This window comes from Podarcis bocagei (genome assembly GCF_964188305.1).
Source record: "Podarcis bocagei genome assembly, chromosome: 1".
In the NCBI taxonomy this organism is placed as follows: Eukaryota; Metazoa; Chordata; class Lepidosauria; order Squamata; family Lacertidae; genus Podarcis; species Podarcis bocagei.
Genome location: NC_138125.1, coordinates 81,634,569 through 81,662,453, shown reverse-complemented (window position 1 = coordinate 81,662,453; position 27,885 = coordinate 81,634,569). Strand labels below are relative to the sequence as shown.

The window sequence follows — 27,885 nt, the reverse complement described above, 5'->3', positions numbered from 1 at the left end:
AATTAGGGATGCATGAGCATTCCTATGGTTGCCCTGAATGGAGCTTGATCTTTTCAAATGCTCCTTGTGAGCAGCCACAGAACACGCATAGGCACTACAAAACTACAAACCTTTTTTGGGTGAGACAGTGATGGGTGTTCCTGTTCCTAGCAGGGGACTAGCGCTGGAACTGGCCCTTTCATTCTTCCTACCCCACCATCCTGGGATTACAGTTCCTAGCATTCCTGACAGAAAAATGACCCTGTAAATTAGGTCTTGCATTTGTGAGGCAAATGAGGACCTTTTCACAGCAGGGGCCTGTGTGTGGGCATTTGAACTATACTTACCATATCCTATTTTTAACAAGTGCATTACAGTGTGTTAGTTGCGGAAGTCTCATAATTAAGTTGCCAAAACAGGAGTAGTTAAAAATAGCAATGCTGTGAGACACTTTGAAGAAAGCTTAGTAAATGTTTATAATTTGAGGTGTGTCTGAGGAACACTGCCTATGCTGGTTGTTCATTCATGAGATACTTAAATGGAATATCTAAAACTATCATAATAAAATCAGAACTGATATTTTTTGCCAGAGTAGAAAATCTGAGCTACATCCATATAGCCTTATATTCCTTAAAACTGGAACCAATTTCATCAACTATGGGTGGCACAAAGAGAGAACTTGTTTAGCAAGGGTATTATCAGATATCAGATTTTGAAAGGTCATCTTGTCTTCCTAAATATGACACTGGTAGGCAGCTATTAAATATGTATGTGAACCTTGTCTCAAAGGAATAGAACAAGATTATGTTGTGCAAAAACAATCCTTGATTATAAATAAATGTGGATAATTGAAAAAATGTGGGTTCCTAGCAGCACATTTCAAATCTTGTTTAGTATTGTGTTGAAAGCATAATCACTCCATAATTTGAAATACATTCTGCACTAAAGATACCCATTTATGTGTATGTTCTGATTTTCTTGCTTGTTCTTTTAGCCTACTGGAGGTTTTGGCTGTGTGTCAGTGTAGTGTATGAGCTTTTCCTCATCTTCATACTTTTTCAGGTAAGGATTTAAAAATTGCATCTTTTATGCAGTTTATTGGGGATTTTTAAACAAGTTTTGTAAAAGGTAACAAACATGAACAATAAAATGGGAAGTTTTCTTTAAAAGGAAGCGTGCCAACATAGAAAGCTCTCTTTATACCAGAGCAGATCACCAGTCCATCTAGTTCAATATTATCTACTCTTGACTGGCTGCAGTTCTCCAGCGACCTACTTTTTACTGGACCCATCAGGATTTTAATCAGGCACCTTCTGCCTATAAAGCATGTGCTTTGCCTTATGCCCCCTCCCATAATACAATTTGTATAATTTAATTCTTCATGGAATCCCTTGTTGTTATTTAGTCGTTTAGTCATGTCCGACTCTTTATGACCCCATGGACCAGAGCACGCCAGGCACTCCTGTCTTCCACTGCCTCTCGCGGCTTGGTCAAACTCATGTTCGTAGCTTCAAGAACACTGTCCAACCATCTCGTCCTCTGTCGTCCCCTTCTTCTTGTGCCCTCCATCTTTCCCAACATCAGGGTCTTTTCCAGGGAGTCTTCTCATGAGGTGGCCAAAGTATTGGAGCCTCAGTTTCAGGATCTGTCCTTTTTTTTATATATAAAATTTTTATTGGTTTTTCACAATTTTTATAACCACAAACATTACACAATACAAACAAACAAACACATAAACAAACATGTATAATTTCAAATCCTTTTTTCTTAAACCTTACTTCACCGACTTCCCCATACCTCCCCTTTCTGCATCCCAATTTCCGAATTTGTTTCAGCAAATCCTTCCCCTTGGTTTTATCAAATTTTCCCTTATTCTTTTCTTTTACTTAATCTTTTACAGCTGTAATCCCCTTTTTTTCTAAAACTTCAACATTTTAGCATTCATTAATTTTACAATGTTTCTTAAGATAAATTCTAAATTTCTTCCAGTCTTCATCCGCCGTCTCTTTCCCCTGGTCACAGATTCTGCCAGTCATTTCAGCCAGTCCCATGCAGTCTATCACCTTCATCTGCCATTCTTCCAGAGTGGGTAGATCTTGTGTCTTCCAATACTTTGCGATGAGTATTCTTGCTGCTGTTGTAGCATACATAAAAAAAGTTCTATCTTTCTTTGGCACCAATTGGCCAATAATGCCCAAGAGAAAGGCCTCTGGTTTCTTAGGGAAAGTACATTTAAGTACCTTTTTCATTTCATTATATATCATTTCCCAGAAAGCCTTAATCTTCGGGCACGTCCACCAAAGGTGATAAAAAGTACCTTCAGTTTCTTTACATTTCCAACACTTATTATCAGGCAAATGGTAGATTTTTGCTAGCTTGACTGGGGTCATGTACCACCTATAGATCATTTTCATAATATTTTCCTTTAAGGCATTACATGCCGTAAATTTTATACCGGTGGTCCACAACTGTTCCTAGTCAGCAAACATAATGTTATGACCAATGTCCTATGCCCACTTAATCATAGCTGATTTAACTGTTTCATCTTGTGTATTCCATTTCAGCAACAAGTTATACATTCTTGACAGATTCTTAGCATTGGGTTCTAACAATTCTGTTTCTCGTTTTGATTTCTCCACCTGGAAGCCAATTTTCCTGTCCTGTTTATAAACCTCCATTATTTGATAGTAATGGAGCCAGTCTCGTACTTTAGGCTTCAATCTCTCATGACTCTGTAATTTCAGTTTATCTCCCTCTTGTTCCAAAATTTCCCAATATTTTGGCCATTTGGCCTCCATGTTAAGTTTTTTCACGGCTTTAGCCTCCATTGGCGACAGCCACCTTGGGGTTTTATTTTCCAACAAATCTTTATATCTAATCCAAACATTATATAATGCTTTCCTAACAATGTGATTTTTAAAAGCTTTATGCGCTTTAACCTTATCATACCATAAATATGCATGCCATCCAAATACATTATTGAAACCTTCCAAGTCCAATATGTCTGTATTCTCGAGGAGCAGCCACTCTTTCATCCAGCAAAAAGCTGCTGATTCATAATACAGTTTAAAGTCCGGCAGGGCAAATCCCCCTCTTTCCTTTGCATCCGTCCTTCCAGTGAGCACTCACGGCTGGTTTCCTTCAGAATGGATAGGTTTGATCTTCTTGCAGTCCATGGGACTCTCAAGAGTCTTCTCCAGCACCATAATTCGTAAGCATCAATTCTTTGGCGATCAGCCTTCTTTATGGTCCAGCTCTCACTTCCATACATCACTACTGGGAAAACCATCGCTTTAACTATACGGACCTATATGGCATCCCTACAGTCTAATATAAGAGAATGTACCTGTGCAGAATGTTACTGAGAGCTGTCAGAAGAGGAGGTATCCACTCTTCTCAAGGCAAGGGGATTATTGCCTCCACACTCAGTTTCTTTCACACATCCATGTAAACAAAAGCCAAGGAAGCTTCTGTCAGGACTTTTCCCTCTGGCTAGGTAGGTAGTTCTTGGCAAAAGTGTTTGGGTAGCAGTCTCGTATCTTGCATGGGATTTCCTGAGAACTGTTAAGCTTATCACAGCACCTTATGCTACATGGGGACAAGTCTCTCAGAACACTGGGAGGGTATTTTAGCTACTATTTCACTTGCAAGTAAACCAGGAAAGCACTTCTTGGTAATTCCATAGGTTGTGAAAATTCTTATTCTTGATTTCAGTGTTCCCAGTTGAGCCTATTCCCTGCAGAAATGCCATAATAATCTAGGTCTGCTTCTGTGAGAGTGCCCCTCCCCACTCTGAACAGCTCCAGAGGTTCCAGGCAGGCTCAGATACTCTTTACCTGTCAGGTGTGTCACAACCATGGGACTTAAATACTACCAGCTTTGTTGTGGCCATGTACCTGCCCATCTGTTTTGAGTCAAAGCAATTATTTCTAGATGTGGATCTATTCACCCTTTCCAAAAAAGGAAAGGGAACTGCCTGAGCCAAGCTTTTTTTCCTCCCTTTCAAAATGGAGCCTATACTTTCAAGGGTGAGAACCATAAGCACAACTTCCCTAAAGCAGTCCTTTGTTAACAGGTGGCCTATTGGACTGAATAATGTTCCTATGTGTTGCTCTTACACTCTTAGTTCTAGTCTCCTGTAGCCAAGTGCCAGTTATTTGAGAGAAGATTTCACTTTCACTTCAAATGCTGAAGGATCTCGGGTAGCTTGCTTCTGTCGTTCAGGAAGCAAAGGTGCTTGTTGTTAATGAAGCATGTTCTATGGGTGCCACAATTAGGGGTGGAGTGCAGAGTACACTTAGGAGAGTGCGGCAGTAATTTTATTTTATTTATTTAATAAAGTTTATACACCGCTTGATTGTAAAAAACCATTACAAAAAGAAAAACCATTAAATCAAGAAAATATTACAATATGTTAAAACATACAAAAAGTTAAAATACTAAGTTACAGATAGGTAGCCGTGTTGGTCTGCCATAGTCAAATAAAAAAATTCCTTCTAGTAGCACCTTAAAGACCAACTAAGTTAGTTCTTGGTATGAGCTTTCGTGTGCATGCACACTTCTTCAGATACACTGTGTATCTGAAGAAGTGTGCATGCACACGAAAGCTCATACCAAGAACTAACTTAGTTGGTCTTTAAGGTGCTACTAGAAGGAATTTTTTTATTTAAAATACTAAAACAGATTAAAATTCACATCAGCATTTCTAAGCATCTGGGCAGGCTTGTCTAAGCAATGTTTGTAGAAGGTACTGAAAAGAATACATTGAGGGGACTTTTATCTGTCTTTAGTATTGTCTTGTGTAGGTTATTAACTTATACTCTGTATGCAGTGAATGGACACAGGGCTTTATCCAATCTCTTATTTAAGGTAATGAAACCAAATGTGCTTGACTCTTCCACCTGTGTTGCCATCTTAGAAAATGTTAAAATTACTATTCAAGAACAGTACAATATTTTGTCACATTAGAACTTGTTTTAACTGTTTCTTACTAATAGATGTGCTTAATTCTTTAGACTGTACATGATGGAAGACAGTTTATGAAATTCATTGATCCAAATTTAGGAGTCCCCTTACCAGAAAGAGATTATGGTGGAAATTGCCTTATATATGATCCAGACAATGGGACAGATCCCTTTCACAATATTTGGGTAAGAGACTGAAACTGAAATATCTGATTTAGCACTGAAGCTGATCTAAAAATTTGTGTTTGTAGGATGTATCATTTGGTATTTGTGCTTAATGACAATACATCACCTGCCTCATAACCGCTAATGTGTATTCTGTAGTTCCATACAAGTGCAGAATTCAGACTCCTGAGAATCTCAGGCTTTACTAAAAACAAAACAAAACAAAAAACAAACCCACACAAAACCAAGCTTTCAGCATTTTTAGCTGGTATGATAAAATGTGAGTATGCAGTGCCTAGATTAAATACCCATAGTCATAGAAGTTGTTGAGCACTGTTTTCAGATATTTTCAGATATCAGTGGGTTGAAGATTGAGCCTGTATAGCTTGCCCCCCACCTCCATGGCTAGTTAAAAACAAAACAAATTGTGTAAAATAAGCAAAATTTCACAGATCTATATTTGGGATTCAGCAATTCTATGCATGAAATTCTGTTGTTGTTGTTGTACAAAATATACACATGCTGCTTATAACTACCAGCTGACCCTTCTATTGACCAGATAGTGCTATCCGTTTGCCTGTAACATAACTATGCACTTTAGAAGTGGGGTTAAATTATTTAATTGCTCTTTGCAATTCAAAGTGTACGGATGTAAAACTATACCCTTTCTCTGTTGCTGTTAAAGTACATATCTGCCTTAGCATTTCAAAACTAGAATATTTTACCTGCTCAGACTTAAGACTATAGAAAAAGAATAGGCTACTATCCAAGTCAAGTGTTACTGTGTTCTGGGGTTCAGAAATCTTGTCTGATTTTAGGAGGCACGTGGTAGTGAGAAAGGAAATATACAAGAGCCTCTGGATCAGCAAATTCTGCTTAAAATGTAGAGGCTATCACAATACCTCCACTGCAAATGTCTGTACTTAGCTTGCTATGGTGCTCCTTGCCAAAAGGAAAACATTGTGGCAAAGAAATCATACATTTCCTAAGAGGGCTTAGCTATCAGTAGAAAATGTAATCCTTTGCCAGCTGATTATGCCAAATTCTGCCTTCGTCCACCACCATTTTGTGAATGGCTTTGCCTCTGCACCACTGTTTTGAAACTGACTGGCTTCAATTTTCAGCCATCTCAAGTAGGTGGGGTAGAAAATTTGAAAACCTCTGATCTAAGATACAAGGCACTATTCTGTCAAAATTGAAATGTTACAAAAATTTGGGAGAAAAAGAATTAGATTTCCCAAAAATGCAATTAAAACAATGGATTAAAATTTATTTTGGGTTAGCGTTGTTGCCTTCCTGTATGAATATTTGCATTTTAAAAAGGTAAAGGTAAAGGTACCCCTGCCCGTACGGGCCAGTTGTGTCCGACTCTAGGGTTGTGCGCCCATCTCACTTAAGAGGCTGGGAGCCAGCGCTGTCCTCAGACACTTCCGGGTCACGTGGCCAGCGTGACAAGCTGCATCTGGCGAGCCAGCGCAGCACACGGAACGCCGTTTACCTTCCCGCTGGTAAGCGGTCCCCCTATTTATCTACTTGCACCCGGGGGTGCTTTCGAACTGCTAGGTTGGCAGGCGCTGGGACCGAACGACGGGAGCGCACTCCGCCGCAGGGATTTGAACCACCGACCATGCGATCGGCAAGCCCTAGGCACTGAGGTTTTACCCACAGCGCCACCCGCGTCCCTTTGCATTTTAGACATAAGCAATAAAAGTGTTGCCTTGTTAAAATTGACAGTATGTTTGTATCTAAAATATCTGATAAACTTTATGGGAAATACTCCGAACTGCAACCTAGTAATCAGTGAACTAGTTACCTTATAAACGGGTCTAATCTGTGTAACCCAGTTTTTCTGCTTGAATTAAAGGACAAACTAGATGGATTTGTTCCTGCTCATTTCCTTGGCTGGTATATAAAGGTGAGAATCGGTCCTTTTTGTGTTCAGCTCTTGTTAGCATTTGCAGCTTGACTGCTTCTCCTTCAATGTTACCAGTGTGCAAAATCAATTATGTCAGGCACTCATCTGTGAAAAAGTTTAAACTGTGTTTGTTCAACTTCAACTATTTCTTACTATACTGGGTCATTAATTTCCTTCAAGGCTAGGAATCTTTTTACATGTTGTGTCCTCACATTTTGATACATAAACCTCTAAACCTCTGCGTGTTAACAGCAACATATTTATTTGTCTGGAGTAGACCTGTTGAAATCAATGGACATAGGCAACCACTGATTTCACGGAGATTACTCAGAATATGATTTTCTTGGATATCACCTATTGCCAACAGTTGACTTGAGAACTTAGTTTAATGACTTAATTCCAACTATGGGGGAACATTTGCTTAACATGGAATTTTGCATGATGTTCTCATGTTGCTGCATCATCATAATAGTGCTCCATTAGGACAGTGCAACAACATCTGTATTTTTATATAGTTGTCATGGATATTTAGCCTTTCTCTTCCAGGTAAAATGCTGATTGTGCTGCTCAGTATTTAATTTCAAAATTAAAGCAGCCCAGCCACCCATTGGCCCCTCGGTGAAAGGCAACTTCTTTCAGTTGAGTAGCTTGTTAAACCTTCTGCTCCATCTGCTTTGTGACTTACAGGTACATGCAAGTGGCTAGTTTGGTAGTCTTTTCTGCTCTTTTTGACTAAAACTAGAATATTGGATAGTTGATGCAGAGTTTGTCCCTGCAGGATAAACATGAATAGTACTTTCAGATCAAAATGGAAACATCCTTGAGAGTCACCCCAGGTTTTTGAAAGATGCCTGAAAACTTAAAGAATAGTTCTGTCTTCTGCTTGAAAATATGTTTACCAGTCTGTGCTGCTCATGGTTATAAGGTCTTCTGATCCACTTGTCTGGAACTGCTGATCTTCAAAGGAGCACAGAAATCTGGTGTGCAGCCTACTGTACTGCTATCCGCTATGGCTGCAAGCTTTCCCCGCTATATTTAACTCAGACTATTCTGAACCCTTTGTAGAGCACACTATATAATGCTTGTTCCTTTATTTAGTAACTCAAGATTTTGAATAATCTGTAGGATTAACTTTCCTTTTCATTTTTTAAACCCTTTCAGACATTAATGATTCGTGATTGGTGGATGTGCATGATTATCAGTGTAATGTTTGAATTTCTGGAGTACAGTCTGGAACATCAGCTCCCAAACTTCAGTGAATGTTGGTGGGACCATGTGAGTACTGTTCTCTAAAGAAATATGCTAATGGCTCAAATTACTATGGCAAGAATCTGCTTTAGGTGCTTTAGTTACTAATGTGAATAGCATTAGGTGGATGGGGGTGTTTCTTTTTCTTTCTTTTTTTAATCCTTGCTATCTGAAATCCAGGTAGTTCTAAACTGTAATATTGTCTGTATGAATTACCTTTTTGTGTATGCTAATTAAATGTCTGCTATATGGCATGCATGAAAAAGACTTATGGTAGTTTATGGACTCTTCCCAATAAATATATTTCCTGTGTTTGGACATAGCAATGAGGAATGTGCAAGAGGAATTAACCTAGGGCACTGCAGCTGTGAGGAGGGAATTGGAAGCTTTTGTTTCAGTTTTTTGGTAGCTGCAGATTAAAATTACTTTGAACCCTAAAATATGGTTGGTCTTTAGTATAGCAGAACTAACCAGCTTGATAAGCATAGCTTAGAAGTTGGCTTGCTTTACTAAACCCATAGTTAAGACTTAGCCACATGAGAGCAAAAGCATTTACCTCTATTGTTTACTAACCACAGCTTGAGAAATGTCATTTCTTGTCCCCTTTGGATATACAACAATCATTTGAAATAATTTGTAGCATGTGTTAAGTACATATCAGAATTGTGCAAAATTTTGTTGAAAACCTAATTTAATAGAAAGCAAATGTAAAGTATATGCTTGTGAATCCACACTACTGCTAAAGCTATGCCATAGAATTTGTAGTGGTGGTTTGAGTTAGTTTTTCTTTTCTTTTTAAGTGGATTATGGATGTAGTAGTATGCAATGGACTTGGCATTTATTGTGGAATGAAGACTTTGGGGTGGCTTTCTTTGAAAACGTATTCATGGCAAGGACTTTGGAACATTCCGACATACAAGTATGTTAAATGATAAAATTTCATACCTAAATGAAATAACTTTTAATTCTATGTATGTTAATGTAACCTATTTATTTTCATTTGGGTTGTTATAGTCATTTCATTCTGATACAGACTAGGACTAATCTAGAGTAAATTATTTATTGCATTTCACAGAGGCGTTGCTCAAAAAGAGTCTCAAGGTGACTAACAGTCAATATCCAATATACATAGAATTGTGTAATGTCAATATGAAGTTCACGGCGTGTACGGCATTAAGGGAAAACCTGTGGAAAATGATCTGCAGGTGGTATCACACGCCAGTGAAGCTAGCTAAGATTTATAGGTTGACGAACAAAAGATGCTGGAAATGTGGGGAGGTAGAAGGCGACTTCTATCATATGTGGTGGTCATGCAGCAAAGTGAAAGGCTTTTGGGAATCGATCTATAATGAGCTTTAAAAAAAATTCAAATACACTTTTCCCAAAAAGCCCGAAGCTTTTCTGCTAGGAATGACGGGCAAAGAAATTAAAAAAGAAGATAAAACATTATTTTTATACGCCACAACAGCCGCAAGAATTATGTTAGCACAAAACTGGAAAACAGAGGTAATACGCACTATAAGTGACTGGCAGGTTAAAGTGATAAACTATGCCGAGCTGGCTAGAATAACAGGAAGATTAAGGGATCAAGATGAACAGAAATTTCATGATAATTGGAACAAATATTTGATGTATATTGGAACTAAATTTCAGATGACACTGGCGGGGTTGGAATAACTCTAACAGTAAATGATTACTATGTAAAAGAGAAAAAATACGTGACCATAAAACTTATTTGATACTTACCAAAGGAGTGGAGGGAAGCTCAAGGCTCGGCAGAGCCTAAATCAACTTTGTATTATACATATGATTTGTGGAACGGATATAATATGTGCAAGTTATGTAATGGATTTTGTATATGTCTATATGTATATATATGTAATATCAATAAAATTTATCGGCAAAAAAAACAACCAATCAATATCCAATATACAACAAATGTGAACATATAACAATAGCTAAATAGCTAGTGATTAGGCTGGACAAATAAAGAACTATGGCCAAATTGCTTTCTGTAAAGAAAAATTGTCTAGGAGCCATATGTGAAATCTCTTAATTTAGGATATTTACCACTTTTTCTCAAATGGTCTATATAAATGTGTATTGACAATTAACCATTTAAATAATGAATCCAGTTTTAACTAGAGGGATAGCCAAGCTCAAATCATGTTCACTTCCAAACAAATCCATACTAATTATTGATTAGTATGATTATAGCAATACAGGGAGTAAGACAGTAATCTTGAAATATGTACAAAAGTTCACTGATATTTGAAGCAAAGTAAGTTGATTTTGTATAACTTAATAAGCAATTTATTCAAACATTTCTGGCTTAGCTCAAGGTCTAATATCTAAACAAAGTTAACAAATCTACCAAATTTATTCCCAGCATCCTTGAGCTGCAGTACTGACTATGGAACAGAGTTTTGGGCATTTGAATAGATAGTGAAATAAAAATCATAATTTAGTAACTTGTGACATGGTTAATGCCGCACTTTTCATGAGATACTTGTGATTTTCTCCCTCAGAGGAAAAATGAAGAGAATTGCCTTCCAATTCACACCATACAGCTGGGTTAAATTTGAGTGGAAGCCAGCATCCAGTCTTCGCAGATGGCTAGCAGTCTGTGGTATTATTTTTATAGTAAGGACCACTACTTTCTTGTAGTTGCACCAAACTGACATAAGTGTTTAGAATTCTTCTTGCTTTTTAACATTACGAAGATGGAGTTCTCAAATTCTCCCCATGTCAGAAAAAGACTCATTGAGTCTGACATAGTGAAGGGTAGGGTTTCTCTAGCAGCATGCCTATATTTATCCCAGGAGCAAGGCAATTGTAAGAAGTAAAGGAGAGAAGAAACCATCTGTACCCATAGCATCTGCAAGTATCTATAAACTGTGCAGAATGTGCTAATTTATAGCAGGGATTGCTATTTCATTTATTATAAGCCATTTTGGCCCAATTAGTGTGTAACACTACGCCTAAACCATGGCTTAACATTAATGAGCAAATGTGTGGGTTTCTAGAGAAAAGATTGCAACCTCTTCTGGTCCTGATGCTGTGAGCTAAGCCATGATTTGGTTTAATATTGCATCTGAACCTGGGCTTATGGTTTAGCTTGCTGTAGACAAACCTCAAGCTGTAAGCCGTAGAACAGAGCCTGGCTACAAGTCATTGTTTGTCTGGAGTGGAATAAGCCACAAACTTGGAATTGGGCATAACATTAAGCCAAGCTATGACAGCCCACAGAAGCACTAGGACTAGAGGAGCATAATGGTTGCGATGTTCTCTTGGGGAACCTGTTCAATGTTTGGCTTAACATTGAGTGAAACTAGGTCTTTGAGTGTGACAGAAGTGGGGTAAAATTTTATTAAGTTCCCTGTTAATACCTGTGTAGGGAAGCCAAGAACATGCTTCCCCATTGTTCTACTGTAGTATAGCTAAAGACAGAAAGATAGCCACCTGTGTGGTTCTATGATTCTGAAGTAAGAGAAAATCATTCTTGCAAGGTACTGCAAGTATATTCAAATTACTATACTTAAGGATTTACAGCATGTTTTAGATATGAATAATTGGAAACCACCTGAAATTAAGTGATTGAATGGCACATGTCTGTCAGTTTTTATTAGCAGAGTTGAACACCTTTTACTTGAAATTCGTCTTGTGGATGCCTCCAGAACACTATCTGGTCCTGCTGCGGCTTGTCTTTTATGTGAATGTGGGAGGTGTAGCCATGAGAGAGATCTATGACTTCATGGATGATCCGTAAGTGGTTACTCTTATTCATGCTTATTTGCTTAATTTTAGAATTTGTGAGAATTGCTGCATTTTAGTTGCAAAAAATATTAGGGCAGTGGATGGATCAGTCTGCTGCTGCTAAAACACCTGTAGCCTTGAGAAGAGTTGCAGTTTTTTGTTTTCAGACACAAAATATATCATTATTTGCCAGTTATATGCTTTGGATTGCAAAATGTCACTTTGCTGTGTGCTGTCCTCAAATGTTACCACTCAACAACCTGAAAATATGCTCATGATTCATATTAGCTTGTGCACAGTTAGCTTTTGCATAGAACAGCACTTTGAATGGCCTTTTCTAAGGGACTGAATGATTGAGGGAAATAGCTGTGTCTGGAGGGTCTAGCTATAAGACCCTTCTTATATCTTGTTCCTTGAGATTTTCCAACAGTTCTCTTTCACGTCCTATACATCTTTAGAATTTTATAAGTGTCTGCCCTCGCATGGCAGTGCATGCACTAAACACCTGCCTGATTAGAGCTTGTTCCTTCTGCTTCCTTGTTTAGCAAACAGTAGGTCCCAGATCCCTTAGGTTGAGTTTGGTTTTGGCTTAGTGGTGATGGAACAAACTGGCTGATCCCACTACTTAAGCTTATTGTTTCTTCACTGACCAACACAAAAAGTGTCTGTGTTCAGAATCTAGGGTTCCAATACTTTATGAAGATCAGTTTCACTTGCAAGTCTTTGACTCCTAGAACTGGGAAGAAGGGCCCAACCTGATTACTTAGTCGGATTTCAGGACATTCAGCAGTGACAGGCCATTCCCTGCCCCCTGGTGTTGGACCTACTGATTTGGGATATACTTCCTGCTTTAAGGTAAGAAGAGGCCTCTGTTTCTCATTAGTGAGCTCCTCTCCTCAGCACCCCGGCCCATCTTCTAGTCCTTGTGTTTGAGTTGGAAAAACATCTTGTCTCTTGTTCTTCTGCCCTCTGTTCAACTACATGGCATAACATTGGAACAGGGGAGCGTCATAAGTCACCAGTGCCTCATTCACTGTGTTGCCATTCTTTGCTAATTCAAGATGCAGAAATTGATGACTACATGCAGCAAAGAGAGCCATCATGAGTTATAGATGAACAATATTCTACTACTTGCTTTTCTTATTACTAAAGTGATAGCACATCCTAGTTCTGCAGATGTTCCAGATCCATATGAAGTTAAGAAGAATTTCCCCACTCTCCATTTTCCGCTGATAAGAATGTTGGAAGCAAAAGAACTGTCTCCATAACTGCTTTTTTTCCTCCCTAAAAGGCATCTTTTCAAACACAACGTATATAATTCTCTGAAAAATCTTAGCCTTTTACTTCTTTTCTGATACCTTCTACATCATTTTATGAGGAAGTCAGAATGATTTATCAAACAATTCCTAAATAATAATATTTGTTTAGAGGAACCATTTCCTGCAAAACATCCCAGATTTTACTGTGTGTGCATGCTACTGTCATGCAGCAGGAAAGCTGCTCATTTAAGAGTCTATAAACTTAACATTCATTTGCAAATGTGATTTTTATCAGTCATTTTCCATCTGCAGCAAAAGATTTGGGAGTGTATAGGCCCAAATGTGGGGAAACTTCTTGAATTCAAGACAGAAGTGAAGGCTCTTATCCCTGCCTTTCTAATGGCTAACTACACATGTGCCAGATGACAGAGTAATCAGCTTTGTAATCAGTTTTTCTTTTGTTTTACTGATGCTGCGTTCACAAGAGTCTTTTTGTTCTGAGGCCTTTCTACTTCATATATTCTTGGCAAATATGTTTTGCCTTTCCCTAAACAGTTTTTTGCATTTCCCCCCTACTTTCCTTAGTTAGCGGGACAGTTGCCTGCAGCTTTCTTCTTTCGTTTCTTGCTCAGGTAGGCAAAACTACCTAAGCTGCCTCCCTCCCAATAATGGGTGCTTGGTTCATGGCATGGGGGGAGAGCTTTAAAACTCCTTTCAATATGGCAAGGAAGCTCCTATTACAGCCAGCAACAGCCTATCTTTTCTTCCTTGGAAAGGCCACCATCAACAAGACATATGGGGCCTGTGAAACTTCAGAAAGAACAACATGCTGGAGCAGCTCCCTATTTGTGAATCTGCTTCTGGGAGAAGGTTCTAGATGCCTCACAACTGTAAGCACAGCCCCTGTGAAGGTGGCAACAAACAGGTGTACTTAAAGCAAAATGTTGTATTGATCTACTGGACTGTATCCACAAAGCCAACCATATACTGTGAGCAGTAAGATGGCAGGGCCACTTAACAACTGAGGAGGCTTGACTTAGAGCCTGAGGATTTCTTCGCTGACAAAATGCCAAGGCAGTTTGGAAGTTTGAACTTTCTGGGAAATTTTTAAATGGCAAGATACTTGTCTTGAATTCCTGATTTCTCTTTGAAAATCTTTACCACTTGTACCTCTTTCAAAATGGCTGGTCGTTCTTGGTTATGGTGGTCAAATGTTTCCTTAAAGGTCCCATGTTTCTTTTTTATCCCTGTTGATTTTTGGAAGAAAATAATCTCATGAAACTAGCTGAGTCACTCATTTTTGCTTCTCTGAACATATCAGAAAAAAATTAGGACTTCAGATTGGTTTTAGGTTTGATTATTTTAACAATCTTTGGCATAGCCAAGATCACATTATTGATTTAAATACTTAGGTTTGATTCAAAAGGTTCTAAAGCTGTCTTGCAGTGGAGTCCATCCTCAGCACACCAAATAAGCACCAGTGTGTTGACTGTTTTAATTGTCCTGAGAGTAAAATAATTCTGTGAAATATGAACAATAGCACTGACGTTCAATACAGCTCTCAAAGGCAGCTCTTTGTAAATAGATACAATTCTTTGTCATTGAATTCAAGTTTGGTTGAATGAATCTTGCCTTTCAACAGCACATTGTAAGGCAGGAAACTTTCCACTGTTACTCCTTCTTAGTGGCTTCCTTATTGATTGCATGCTTTGTAGGAGATGGAGAAGAGTAGCTTCTGCTGCTCTGCCTCCACAATCAGCTTGTCGAATACATGGAGAGAGATGTAGGGGACTATTATCCTGAATTTAGTAAAGTATTTTCATCATGTTGTATTAGAGTGGTACTCAAGTCAGTCCAGAACAATCTTGAAAAATGAAGAAGGAAAGTTAATGACAAGCTACAGTCCATCACAGAACAGAATAACCTGAAGTCTCCAATATGGATCAAGTAAACAACTGGGATTTTTAAGGATCTCATCCTGAGTACACTTTGGCCAGGTGTTGCTGTTGATCATTTATTAAATTTGTATACACCCTTCATCTGGAGATCACAGAGCAGCTCACAACATAAAAATACAAAATGAGAATGCAAAATACAGAATAAAACAAAAATAAACCAATAACATCCCTGCCACAAACACATTTAAAAGGACATGTTAATCAGCCCAAGGCCTGGTTAAAGTTCATATAGAGAGAGTTTGATTTGCCCTCTACACTGAAAAAATAATTGTTGGAATGAGATGCAACAGCCAAACTTCAACAGAAGGCAGCACTCCCCCCCCCCCCCGGCCAGCTCTCTGTAAATTTAGATCTTTTCCCAATAGTAGAGCAGGAAATTGAAAGCCCAATCACTCATATTGTTGCTATTCAGTACCTTTCTTTTTTCAGGCAGACAATGTTGACATGGTCATCGCCACCCCTTCAATCTTAAATAGTCTTTTAGTTCCTTTTCACTATCATGCTGCTCTTCATCTCTTCCCCCAGTTCTGCCATGCACTTACCTATGGCTACCATGATTAAGTTTCACTTTGCAGTTTGTTGTGCTGTGTTTTGAGAAACATGGAAAACTGGATTGGGAAGATGGGAGGAAAGTATTCGTGCCATTCCCTCTGGATTATATAAATAATGCACTGTTAAGGTTATTTTCAAAGAATAAGGTCAAGATGATATGGAATCAAAGCAATTTGATGTCAGTGGTGGGTGTGTTAGTCCTAGATAGCTAGCTAATGGAAGCAGGTATACCAGTGGTGGAGTTTTGGTTGGTCTTATCTCTTGAAAGTATCCATTGGGGTTCCTGACAAGTTTTGTGGAGAAAGGTTCGGACCATAGAAGTTTCCCTACCTGATTCAGGCCTAAGATCACACATGGCTTACGATCCTTGATATTAAAAGCATGAACTGAAGACAAATCAGGATGATAAGGTGAAACCTAACAATAGTGGGAGTCTAAAAAGTCCTATTATTGTTGTTGTTGTTGTTGTTGTTGTTATTATTAATAAATAAATAAATAAATAAATAAATAAATAAATAAATTTGTATACCGCCCTATACCCGCAGGTCTCAGGGCAGTTCACAGGATAAAATAACAATATAAAAACACATGCTAAATAGGAACACAGGGCATCACCACATTTGAACTGAGACCCATTTCTTTTTGTGGTAAGATACTTTATTCAGGTATTTGAGAAATAGTCAAATTACAGTTTGTTAGAGGCTGCAGAGACCTGGGAGTTCTTTGCCCCTCTGCTGCATTGAACACCAAAACTAGATGTGAGTGGTATGGACTTTTCCTGAATAGTATTTCCTTTTTTAAGAGTAAATGGGTGGGTTTTCTCCCATATGGGTTCTACCTGATCACACTATTTTTGCCGCCCCCCCCCCCCCCCCGCCTACAGTGGCTTACTCATCTCAGACTTTTTGGAGTTATCTCCTTTGCAATCTTCCGACCAGTCTAGTTTGTTGCCCTGATATTGCTTACAACACATTGTAGTTTGGAATCTAGGGGCTGACCGGTAGAGAGCCAATCTGTAGATGACAGTCTTGCTTTACAGTATTCTTGTGCTAGGTGGAACATCTTGAAGGGCTTTTTAGTGCCTTCTAGCTCTATGTCATAGCTGACTGCAAGCACATAGGTAAGGGCCTTATAGTAAGACAGACTACTGAACCAGCTAATTTGGTGTTGCCTCATTTGCCTAGCAGAAAGATCTCATGTAGAGGTTTTTCTCAGCGATAATATATGAGATCTTTCATCTGGAGATACCAGGGGTTGAATCTGGGTCCTTATATGTGCAAAGCATGGCTTAGTGATAGAACATATGGCATATTTCTTTTTCCACTCTCTAGAAATGGACATGAAAATGCACTGTTGATCTAGGGTAGAAAAATCTCCCAAGTGTTGTCTGGAATACCAACTAGATTTGTATCATTTGTACCTGCAGTCCTTCTTACTGAGATATGAGATAGCTATGGGAGACCCTGTTTCTCAATTTTCAGTGGATATTCTCAAAATTTTGAAAACATACGCTCTATCCTTCCAGTGCTATCTGGATGCTGATACACTGCAGTGTCCTTGCTCCATTTCCCTGGTTGAAAGCTTGTTCACCACTGTCCTATGAAAACTAGCTCTTCCTGAAAAATTGTCAATCCAGTCTGTTTTATTTGTGATTGTTCTTCAATAGTAAATTGTAATCACTTTGGAAATCCTGTATTGGTAGGCAATATTTTAAGGGGCAGTTGACAGTTGCAAGATTTTGAAAAGATTGCTGAATTCCTTTTTTGCAGACTGCGTTCATGGCTATATAGATATTTAGAAACACCTAATATATATGTTGAAGCCATTTCCTAATGCCCCGTGTGACCAAAAAACTGAACACAACAAAAGCCATATGTCATTGTCGGTTCATCAGCTTCCATGAAGTTCTGTGGAACAAAGCAAATACTTTACAATCTGGAACAGCTGAGAGGTCAGAAAACTCTGTCTCTCATGCTTGATTCTGGGATCATCAGGGACACAGGGTCCACCCAACCTCACTGGCATTGCTTTGTGTATGTTTTCACTTTCCTCCATATAAATTAATGGTGTTCATTCCAACAGAGAAAACATATAGTATTGCCAGCAACCCTGACTGGCTGACCTAGCCATCATCAACAGAGACTTCAGCTTAGGATAGGAAAAACAGAACAGTGCTCCTTCCCATCCTGCTGAAGGTGGTTCCAGTGTAGAGAAAGAAGGGAGCAATTCACTTCTGATGTATTGCCACCAATATCTGGATTTAAGAGGAGGGAAGATCTGCCACTTCTCTGTGTTAAACACAGCTGCAGAGTTGGGGCTGTGAAAATAAATCGCCCCACTCCACTCTTCCAGGGCTGGAGGAAATACTTAGTTTGGAGAAACAGGACAGGCCAGATTTGGAAAATCGTGCCCTGTCAGAAGGAATTGTTTGCAGGAGGGAAATGTCCACACACGCCCATTGGGCAACATTTTAATGCTAGTAAATAGAATAAGGGCAATAAGGATTAACTTTTCTTGCTATAGCAGTGGCTATTGTTTAAAAGTTTCCTTGTGTAGATTTTTCCAGGAAGTGTGTGTTTTAAGGCAACAAATAGGGGATGTGACTTTTTATTTCCCACTGTAGAAACAGATAACTTGGGCATGCCTCTTGAAGAATTTTGCTGGAGCTTATTTTGTTAGAGCTTGTCACTTCAAAGTTCATTTGCTCTGTCATGTTACTGAACAATAAAGTTCTCCTTTGTAAATAAGGGAAAATTGCACACTAGATTATTAGCTTGTCAACTGTTAAGCCACACAAAATTGCTATATATTTTTTCAACCTTCAGTGGTAGAAATTAGAAGGGCAGTTGTTAAACTGTATCTTCCTTTTTTTTTAATTGCTGAAGAACAAAGCTATTTACATAGTATTGTGTGTAATATGGTCTTGTTATCAGAGAAGTGCCTATTCTGTTTTTGTTTTAGAAATACCATTTTGAATGTATACCTATGCACTAATGCTGTTTTATTATTGCAGAAAGTACTATAAGAAGTTGGGTCAGCAAGCATGGCTGGTTGCTGCTATCACAGCTACAGAGTTCCTTATTGTGGTAAAATATGATCCCTACACCCTGACATTGTCACTTCCTTTCTACATTACTCAGTGCTGGATTCTTGGAGTCACACTTGTGCTTATTTGGACAGTGTGGCGCTTCTTTATTCGGTAAGCAAGGGTTGAATTCCTGACTGGACTAGGTGGACTCATGGTCTGATCCACCAGGCGTCTTCCCACAGTGCTTGCCAGGGCATACCCTGGAACTGGCTCACTGCATGCATTTTCTCCCTTTCTCCATTGCTGCAGGCTAATTCCTGCTCCTGCCACTTTGCTTAAAGCCACTGGGCCAGAATCAACTAAACAGTTGAGATAGTGGAAGCCAGTGCTCCCACTCTTCTCTACCAAAAAGGCGGGGAGGCATGTATATGTCAGGAGAGTCCCCCAGAACAATGTACAGGGGGGAAGACTGGAGATTTTGTTCTGTCTGGCAGACAGAAATGCATGTGCTGATGGAATGGTTGTAATTGTGCAACATTGAATTTCACCCTTCAGCTCTAAATCTGGGGGAGAAAATGGGAGCAGCTGCTTGCACAATGGAGAAACTGAATTGATAGTGGCAACTTGCTCCTTGTCTTTTAGTAGCTGGACAGCTGGAATTGATGGAGTTTATAAAGAAGTGAGGGGCGGAGCAAATTTGTGTGCGGGGTGGGAAGGATAATCTCCAAATCCTGGGTATTTACACGGCTACTGTAGTTGCTGTAGAATTATCACTTTGGAACTAGGAAATGCTTTGAGGAACTCTGAGTTTGGTCATATAATTGCCTCATTCAGGGAAATGAAAAGAAGCAACCAAAGGACTGAGCTTTTTTCTAAATTTATGGTGTTTCTCTTTTTTTCCTCTGATATTTTTCTAAAATGTATTTGTTTTATTTCTAGAAATATCACCTTGCGGTATAAAGAGATAAGAAGGCAAAAACAAGAACATAAATATGGGAAGGACAATTGTTTAAGCAATGGTGATGGACATCCTGTACTGGCAGATGAGCACAGTGGGAATAAACTCAGAGAGAAAGAACTTTGAACTTGAGTAATGAATTAAGGACTGAGAGAGTTATTTTTCTTGCAAGTTTAACCCTCCCTAGTTTTGTAAGTTTTGATGCTTTCTCATGAATGAGAATCCTTTTGGAAAAGGTGCCACCTAATCTCTCTTGAGGAAGGTGTTTACAACTAACGCTAGAAGCAATGCTTCCCCCAAAAGGAGAACTCCACCTAAGTGTGTTATAAATGTCTGTCATCTTACAAAATGGAGGATTAAACAGGTGCAAAGGGAATCTTAGTAGCCTCAGTTCTGGAAAACCATGGCTGTTTGTGGGTTGTCAGGAACACATTTTATGGAATAAATATGTGCACTGTGAAAAACAGTTTGGTATTTTCCGCTGCGACTACCTTGGACTGTGGCACTAATATGTCCTCATCCATTCATTTTCATTCAACTATTAATACAATATCAACAAAATAAATGGAGAGATGCAATTGAAGCTCGAGAACAAACTGCATAACTTTGCACAATATACTATTGCAAACAGCTCTTGGGGGGTCCTGGATCTAGTTGCCTATGTCTCAAAGCAAAGGTGCATTACCTTGAAACAGCCTGCTAGTTTTATACTGCATCCTCTTGATACCAAATACCTCTTCAGTTCATATTTATCCTGGTCTTAGGCCAGAAAGTTTAACTTTCCTGTCTGTTAGCTAAATAGAGCAAGTGAAGGCTATAATGAACGTGAAAAATATTTAATCCACCAAAGCCGTGTGTTCTTTGCCTTATTTTTCTACCACTGAGCTGGTTTCTGCTCTTGCCTTGAGTCTTAGGACCGCCCCGCCCCCTCAATTGCACATGGCAGAGCATGTCATATGATCATCCAGAACTGTCTTGTTACTTCTAGAGTTTAAGCTGCACTAGATAAGGTGGAGTTATATCGAGGCAACTGCAGTGTGCACAGTCAGCCACTATATGCTAAAAGGCTACTGCTCATGAGAGCATCCAGTCCAAGAACTCTGGCTGTCTTATTTGTCACTTGCCTCCTAAAACTCCATTGAACAAATGGGAGTTTATGTTACAAATATATTCTCTACAATTAGAGTTGTCATAGGAACGGGTTTCACATTCCTAAAACAGTTGTGTGAATTTTCTCCTTAAATGTAACACTAAATTAATATTAACAAAATAACACTGTCTTAAATCTGTTGAAGCTTCTGGAAATTTGCTTTGAAGTGAATATCAGTTAAAATGTTAGCCCTGCCCTCCCTCCTCTCTCTCTCTCTCTCTCTCTCTCTCTCTCTCTCTCTCTCTCCTCCCCCAATAAAATCTCAAAAATGCTGCGGGTTAAAGCACAATGCACAGACCTTGGCTTCATTTCATGTCAATACTTGAATGGGAAAACAAGTCTGCCTTTGCCTTGTTTCTACAATGACACTAATGTTCTCTTCTTAAACAATAGACACTTTCAGCAGGGCAGAATTAAAAAAAATATTTCCATATAAATGAATCTTAGAAAACTCAGCAAATGAAGTAATTTTTTTAGCATATAAAATGACTGAAGGAACTCTGTTTCATGATGATCAGAATGAGGAAGATCATATGAAGCTTATTTCTTGATTTGTGCGAGATTTACTGCTGTTAAGTCACTGAATGGGTGATGTTTATAATTAGGATTTTTCAGCTGTTCAGTAATAAGAAATACTATGGCTATAACTAGGCATTAACAGACATCTTAAAAGAGCAGATGCTGAGTTGAGCTGGTACATAAAAACAAGCCTCTCCCCACATGGAAGCAGTAGGTTTTTGAAGTTGTTCAGGTTAATTTTGTACCTGTTTTGTGAACTGACTAGAGGTAGTACCAGTGTACCTGTGCTAATGTGGCCCTAGTTTTTCAAGGCTTGCATAGGCATATAGTCCATGTCTGTTTTTGTACTAGTAAACTCTGCCCCCTTGTAATTTTGTATTGTTGTGTCCTCCATGTATTCTGGTGGTAACAAGTGCAATGGGGAGAACGTGAAAGGAATTTTAACTTTGTTTTGTTTTTTGAGGAACCAATTGTGTAAAAGTTGAGGTATAAGGGGGGGGATTGAAGTTGACCTCCTCTTAAAACATTACTTTTGTACTGATCTTTATGTTTATTGAAATATTGAGTCTTACAGTTATAGTCTGGATAACTGAACAGATGTAATAAAAGGTTGTTTGCTGGTGTGTCCTGAATTACAAATTTTGTTTTGTAGGGGAGTGGGTTCTCATTGACTACATAGCTGTGATTATCTAAGAGTGATGGAAAAGCCTAACTCATTGAAGAGTTATTAACATAGCTACACTAAAAGTAGATAATTAGGAACATTCTCTTAACTTGCCCAAGGTTTAAATAGGCACACCTAGGTCCTGTTGGTTTTAAGGGAACATGGATCTGTATTGCACCAAATTATTCAGGAATATCTTGAATTTCCTGTGGAAGTAAAACAAAATGGTTACAGATCAAATCACATTTCTTGTTCATAAAGCTGGGGGACCAATAGACAAGGAGAAGCTGATTCATGTAGACCACGGGTGTCAAACACAAGGCCCGCGGGCCAAATCCGGCCCGCCAGACCTCGTCATGTGGCCCGTGTAGCTGCCGCCGGCCGCCAGCCTTCACCTTTTATTCTCGGTTTTGGGGGTTTTTTTTGACACAAGGAAGTTTACATGGTGCGGCTCCCTACTCGCCTCCCCCCGTCGCTCTTAAGGACGTGGCTGCTGCTTCAAATGTCCCCGCGTCTCTCAACTTGCGCCTTCGTCGTCGGGGGCCGAAGCGAGGCGGGCAGCTGGCTTCTCTCTCCCGCTCACTGCTCAAAAAGAGCAAGCGGAAGGTCAGGTCTCTCCGTGCCGCGGAGGGGGAGTCTTTCTCCTCGGAGAAACTTTTTTATTCCAGCCTTGGATCTTCTCTGGGGTGCAAACTCGCCCTGCGGGAGGCGTCCTCTTTTCCGCCGTGCTGGATTTCACCAGCCCGGGGCTTCCCTTCCTCTTCATTTCGCCTCCCTCTCCATCTTTGCACAGCCAGCCTTTCCAGGACCGACGATGCCCGTGATCAAGTTGTTCTTTGGGAATATGGGGTGGCTGGTGGGGGGGGTGAGTGGGAGAGAGAGGGGGGCGCGCGCACACACACTCCAAACACCCTTAAAATAAATGTAAAGTGGGGGCGGCGATTATGATGGCCGTGATGGGAGGGGGCTGTGTTCCCTGGCACCCCCTCCACTCCCCGCCCCCACCGCCGCCTTCCTCCTCCTCTTGCAATTTCGCGGCAAGCCAAGCGAGGAAGGCGATCTGGCGCCCGGCTCTCTATCTCAGCTCCACAAGTTGGACTCCGCGCCCGCGCAGCGGCGCTGGGCGGTTCTCCCTGCCTTCCGGCACATGTCAGTCCCGCTGGCACATTCCTGGGAGGAGATCGGACGCGGCTCCTTGCAGCCCTTCCATCACTCCGTCACACAATTGGGCGGCTCGCTCTCCGCCCTGCCAGCAGCTCCGCCTTGATCTCTCCCTCCCGCCTCGGGGAAGGACAGGAAGAAGCTGGAGATCCAGTTGCAGGCAGTGTGTTCGCGCTCTTTCGCCTTTTGCGCTATGCAATGGCACCCCGATATGGGGGGGGGCAGGGGAATTAGCCAAGGAAAATGAGAGTGCACAAGGCATGTTGATGCTTTCCTGTCAGAGCGCTCTCGCTCGCTCTCTCTCTCTCTCCCCCCCCCCCACATTTTATTTATAGCCCCATGCCGTGTATGTTTACTCAGAAGCCAGCCTCACTTTCTTCGACAGGAGTTTCAAGTAAATGCACATAGGATTGCAGCAATTGTCTCATTAGGGCTCATTCTTTGTAACAACTTTGTTTCCTTGTTCTGCTGGATCTCTCAGCGGCCTTTGATACAATCGACCATAACATCCTTCTGGACTGTCTACATTATTACAAAAAACAGTAATAATTGAATGCAGTGACAATAATTTATGATAATAAAGAGTGGACACATACTCCTACAGATACAACCGGCCCTTTGAGGGTGACCAAACTGCAGACGTGGCCCCCCGATGAATTTGAGTTTGACACCCCTGATGTAGACTTTCCATTAAGCACAAAAAGAGCTATCAGATTTTTCTTCAGGCTACATTTGTTACACTTGCAAGATAGTTAGCCTAGAGATATGTCTGTAGTGCTAACATTACACAAGAGGCTCACTGCCAGTTCTCTCCTTGCTGGAATATCAATTTCATCATCTGTGAGGTTGAGAAAACCAGTTATTGACCTCCTCTTCTGAGTTTCTGAAATCTGACCTCTGGCTGTGGAAGTGCAGTGATGCTTTCTCCCCGTGTTCTATCTTCCAGAATTAAGAGTTCACCAGGAGCTTGTGTTGCAATGCCATAATGTAAAATAGGTGTCAAGGAGTACAGAATGAACTGCAGCTGTCTTGTTACTAATATTACCTACCATATATTTTAATTTAGACACTTGCGTAAGCAAAGGTGTATGAGTGCCATCTGTCTATAGCCATAATCCTTATAGCTGTTTTTGCATCAGTACAGAGGTACTGAGCACATGGCCAGGTTCTGGTAAATATGGGTTTTGCTTGAAATGTAAAATGGATTAAATTCCCTATTACATTTTTTTTAATGTATATCATACCTTATGCGTTATTTGCCTATTGGAACTGACTTTAGTTTTAGGCCATGTCCAGTAATGCATAGGAAAAAATAAATATAAAAGCTATTGTTTCAATTACTCTAGGCTTTAGGTAAAGGAAACTCTGGACTGTGTGGCACAGTAAACAGTGTCTAATTAACATGTGATAGCTGTGTTTGTACAAAACATAAAATATTCTGGTGTAGACTAGAGTCAAATTAAGTATGGAAGGAGAGGCAGGTCGGTCTAGGAGGAAAATAGTATGGTAGTGGGGACTACAATTGATAGGAATTACAGAGAAAGATAAACCAAAGAAGCCTCTCCTTAAATAGAACCTGTTCTGGACCATCCTTTGATTTATCAGACACTGCCTACATATTTCTAACTTTCTGAGAGCAGAAAAATCTCAGGAGCCCAAATTCCAAGATGCTACATTTCCTGTGTGACTATAAATCCAACACTCACATTGAAAGATGCTGATTACAGCCCTTGCTGCCTTGGTACTATTTCTAGTTAATTTGAGCTCAGAAATACGAAAGTGATGCTTAGTGTGAAAAGGTAAATGAGCTGTCTTTCAGAATCTGTCTGAAAAGTGTTAAAAAGAACTTAGCACTTGGCTGAAGCCTATGCTGTTAAAAAAAATGCAGAGAGAAAACAGCTTCCATTTATGGTGCAGTGCTTCTGGGTGCCAGCCTGACATCTTTGCAAAGGAAGTGTTGTTTTCTAAAGATAGAATTGTAGTGTTGAAAGGGATGATGAGGGTCATCTAGTCCAGCTACTGCAATCCAGGAATCTTTTGCCCAATACAGGGCTCGAATTTGAAAACATTTATGAGCTGCAGTGAGCTAATGAACAGTTATTAGTGCTGGCTTCAATACAAAGACCTAGGTTCCAGTCGTTGGGGGGTCAAGGAAACAGCAAAAGTAGATAAGTTCTCCCCACCCCCTGGCTGCCACATACTAATCTTTGCCCCAAGCCCCTGTATATCTCCGATCTGGCTCAAAAACAAAAATCACGCAAGAAGGCATCACTTGCCACAGGCATTTTGATCTATTGGAGCACATCATTGTTTCCAGCAAGGATGTTCTGAACTGAAGGCTGTATATACATATATACACTATGTATAGTACACTATACATTTAAAGCATATTGAAAGCATATTTCCATCGAAGAATTCTGGGCACTGTAGTTTACCCCTCACAGAGTTACATTCACAGCAACCCTTTTATTTGAAATATTATAATCCACTTTTTCCAAAAATATCACGAGTCAGTTTACAACATATAAAATTCAATAAAGTCGATCTTCTGTATACAGTGGTGCCTCGCAAAACGAAATTAATTCGTTCCGCAAGTTTTTTCTTCTTGCGAGTTTTTCGTCTTGGAAGCACGGTTTCCCATAGGAATGCATTGAAAATCAATCAATGCGTTCCTATGGAAACCGCCTTCAGACCATGTCCAGGGGCAGTCTGTCCCCCGACCTCTTCTGAAGGCTGGGGGGGGACAAGGGCTTTTCTTCCCACCGCCAGCCTTCAGAAGGCTGTTCTGAAGGCTGGCGGTGGGAAGAAAAGCCCTTCTCCCCACCTCCCGCCCCGCAAACTCCGGGGACAGGAGCGCTTTGCTGCCTACCGCCAGCATTTTAAAAGCCCCCGCTGTCCCGGGGCGATTTTAAAATGCTGGCAGGCGGCAGCGAAGCCTCCGCTGTCCCGGGGCGATTTTAAAATGCTGGCGGGCAGCAGCGAAGCCTCCGCTGTCCCGGGGCAATTTTAAAATGCTGGCGGGCGGCAGCGAAGCCTCCGCTGTCCCAGGGCGATTTTAAAATGCTGGCGGGCGGCAGCGAAGCTTCCGCTGTCCCGGGGCGATTTTAAAATGCTGGCGGGTGGCAGCGAAGCCTCCGCTGTCCCGGGGCGATTTTAAAATGCTGGCGGGTGGCAGCGAAGGATTTGCTGCCGCCTGCCAGCATTTTAAGATCGCCTGGGACAGCGGAGAAGCCTCTGCTGCCCCGGGGGCTTTTAAAATGCTGGCAGGCGGCAGCGAATCCTTCGCTGCCGCCCGCCAGCATTTTAAGATCGCCCGGGACAGCAGAGAAGTCTCTGTCCCGGGAAGGCAGGCGGGGGGGTCCAGGACCTCTTCTGAAGGCCGGCGGTGGGCGAAAGTCTTTGCTCCCGACCGCCAGCATTTTAAAAGAGGTCCCCGGAGATTTCCCTATGGGCTTTCTTCTTGCGAAGCAAGCCCATAGGGAAATTCGTCTTGCGGAACGACTCAAAAACGGAAAACTATTTCGTCTTGCGAGTTTTTCGTTTTGCGAGGCGTTCGTCTTGCGAGGCACCACTGTATATCTAAAGCAGTGTTTCCCAACCACTGTTCCGCGGCACACTAGTGTGCCGCGAGATGTTGCCTGGTGTGCCGCGAGATGTTGCCTGGAGGGAGGTGGGCGAGTCGGGCGGCGAGAGGCGGGGCGGCGGTGGCGAGGAGAGGCCGCCCAGCGCGGGGCTCTCGCCGTCTGCCTGGCTGGCTGCCTGCGAGCTCGGCGGGCAGCGCCTCCGTCCGCAGTGCCCGCCCCTGCCAAAGCTCACCCAGCCAAGCCGCGCTCTCCTTCCTGCCTCGCTTTGCTGCCTCCTCCCCCCCCCCACCCCCAAAGCTTGGAGGTTCCCTGGCAAGGGGGAGGGGAAAAAATTGAAACTTACACTTTTGTGCGTCCCTCCCGGCGTGACGCTGCGCGCTGACGTCACGGGGCTGTAATGGTGGTGTGCCTTGAGATTTTTTTCATCAAACAAGTGTGCCTTTGCCCAAAAAAGGTTGGGAAACACTGATCTAAAGCATAATTAAAAACCTCAGTAGGTACAGTATACAGTTAGGGAATTCCACATGGCCTGCTTGTACTGGGTTCTGTTTCACAGTCACACAGGGCATTAGAAACTGGCTTCTATTTATATAATACGGTGATTCAGAAGTCTATATAGCCACCAATGCAGTGTGCTAAAAGGAATTCAGCCATCTTCTAAAAATCCACATTATTTCCAAGGTGGTGTACACTTTGCTATTTTATTTAATTTGTCTTATCGCCTTTCATCCATTAATTTAAGGGTTGCTCAAAACATAAAGAGACAAGATTTTAAAAAATGCATAATAAAAACAGTAACAAAAACCCCCACCTCACAAACCGATACCCGCTCTCCCACAAACACATTTAAAAGAGTATAGGATGTTAATCAGCCTGGTTAAGAGGAATGTTTTTGCCAGGCACCTAAAAGTGTATAATGAAGGTGCCAGCCAAAACTCCCTGGAGAAAACTTTCCACAAATGGGGAGCTACTGCAAAAAAGGCCCATTCGCATGTTGCCACACACTGGACCTCTCGTGGAAGAGA

The 27,885-nt window shown here is 40.8% G+C and overlaps 1 protein-coding gene and 1 long non-coding RNA gene across 2 annotated transcripts in view; one reads left to right on the top strand and one right to left on the bottom strand.

Moving 5' to 3' along the window:
• The window catches only part of PTDSS2 (phosphatidylserine synthase 2), a 46,129-nt gene extending 24,055 nt beyond the window's left edge, over positions 1-22,074 (top strand). The window contains exons 4-12 of the mRNA XM_081212452.1: positions 974-1,041; positions 4,995-5,129; positions 6,973-7,023; positions 8,185-8,298; positions 9,072-9,190; positions 10,800-10,914; positions 11,891-12,036; positions 18,810-18,995; positions 19,764-22,074. Coding sequence (XP_081068578.1) covers positions 974-1,041; positions 4,995-5,129; positions 6,973-7,023; positions 8,185-8,298; positions 9,072-9,190; positions 10,800-10,914; positions 11,891-12,036; positions 18,810-18,995; positions 19,764-19,908 — 1,079 coding nt within the window. The 3' untranslated portion in view covers positions 19,909-22,074. The remainder of the gene's footprint in view (positions 1-973; positions 1,042-4,994; positions 5,130-6,972; positions 7,024-8,184; positions 8,299-9,071; positions 9,191-10,799; positions 10,915-11,890; positions 12,037-18,809; positions 18,996-19,763) is intronic.
• LOC308597174 lies at positions 20,587-24,190 on the bottom strand. Its single transcript, XR_014012863.1, has 2 exons — positions 23,946-24,190; positions 20,587-22,402 (listed from the first exon to the last, which is right to left on the bottom strand). It is a non-coding gene; the product is annotated as an uncharacterized lncRNA (long non-coding RNA).
• Between the last annotated feature and the right edge of the window lie 3,695 nt (positions 24,191-27,885).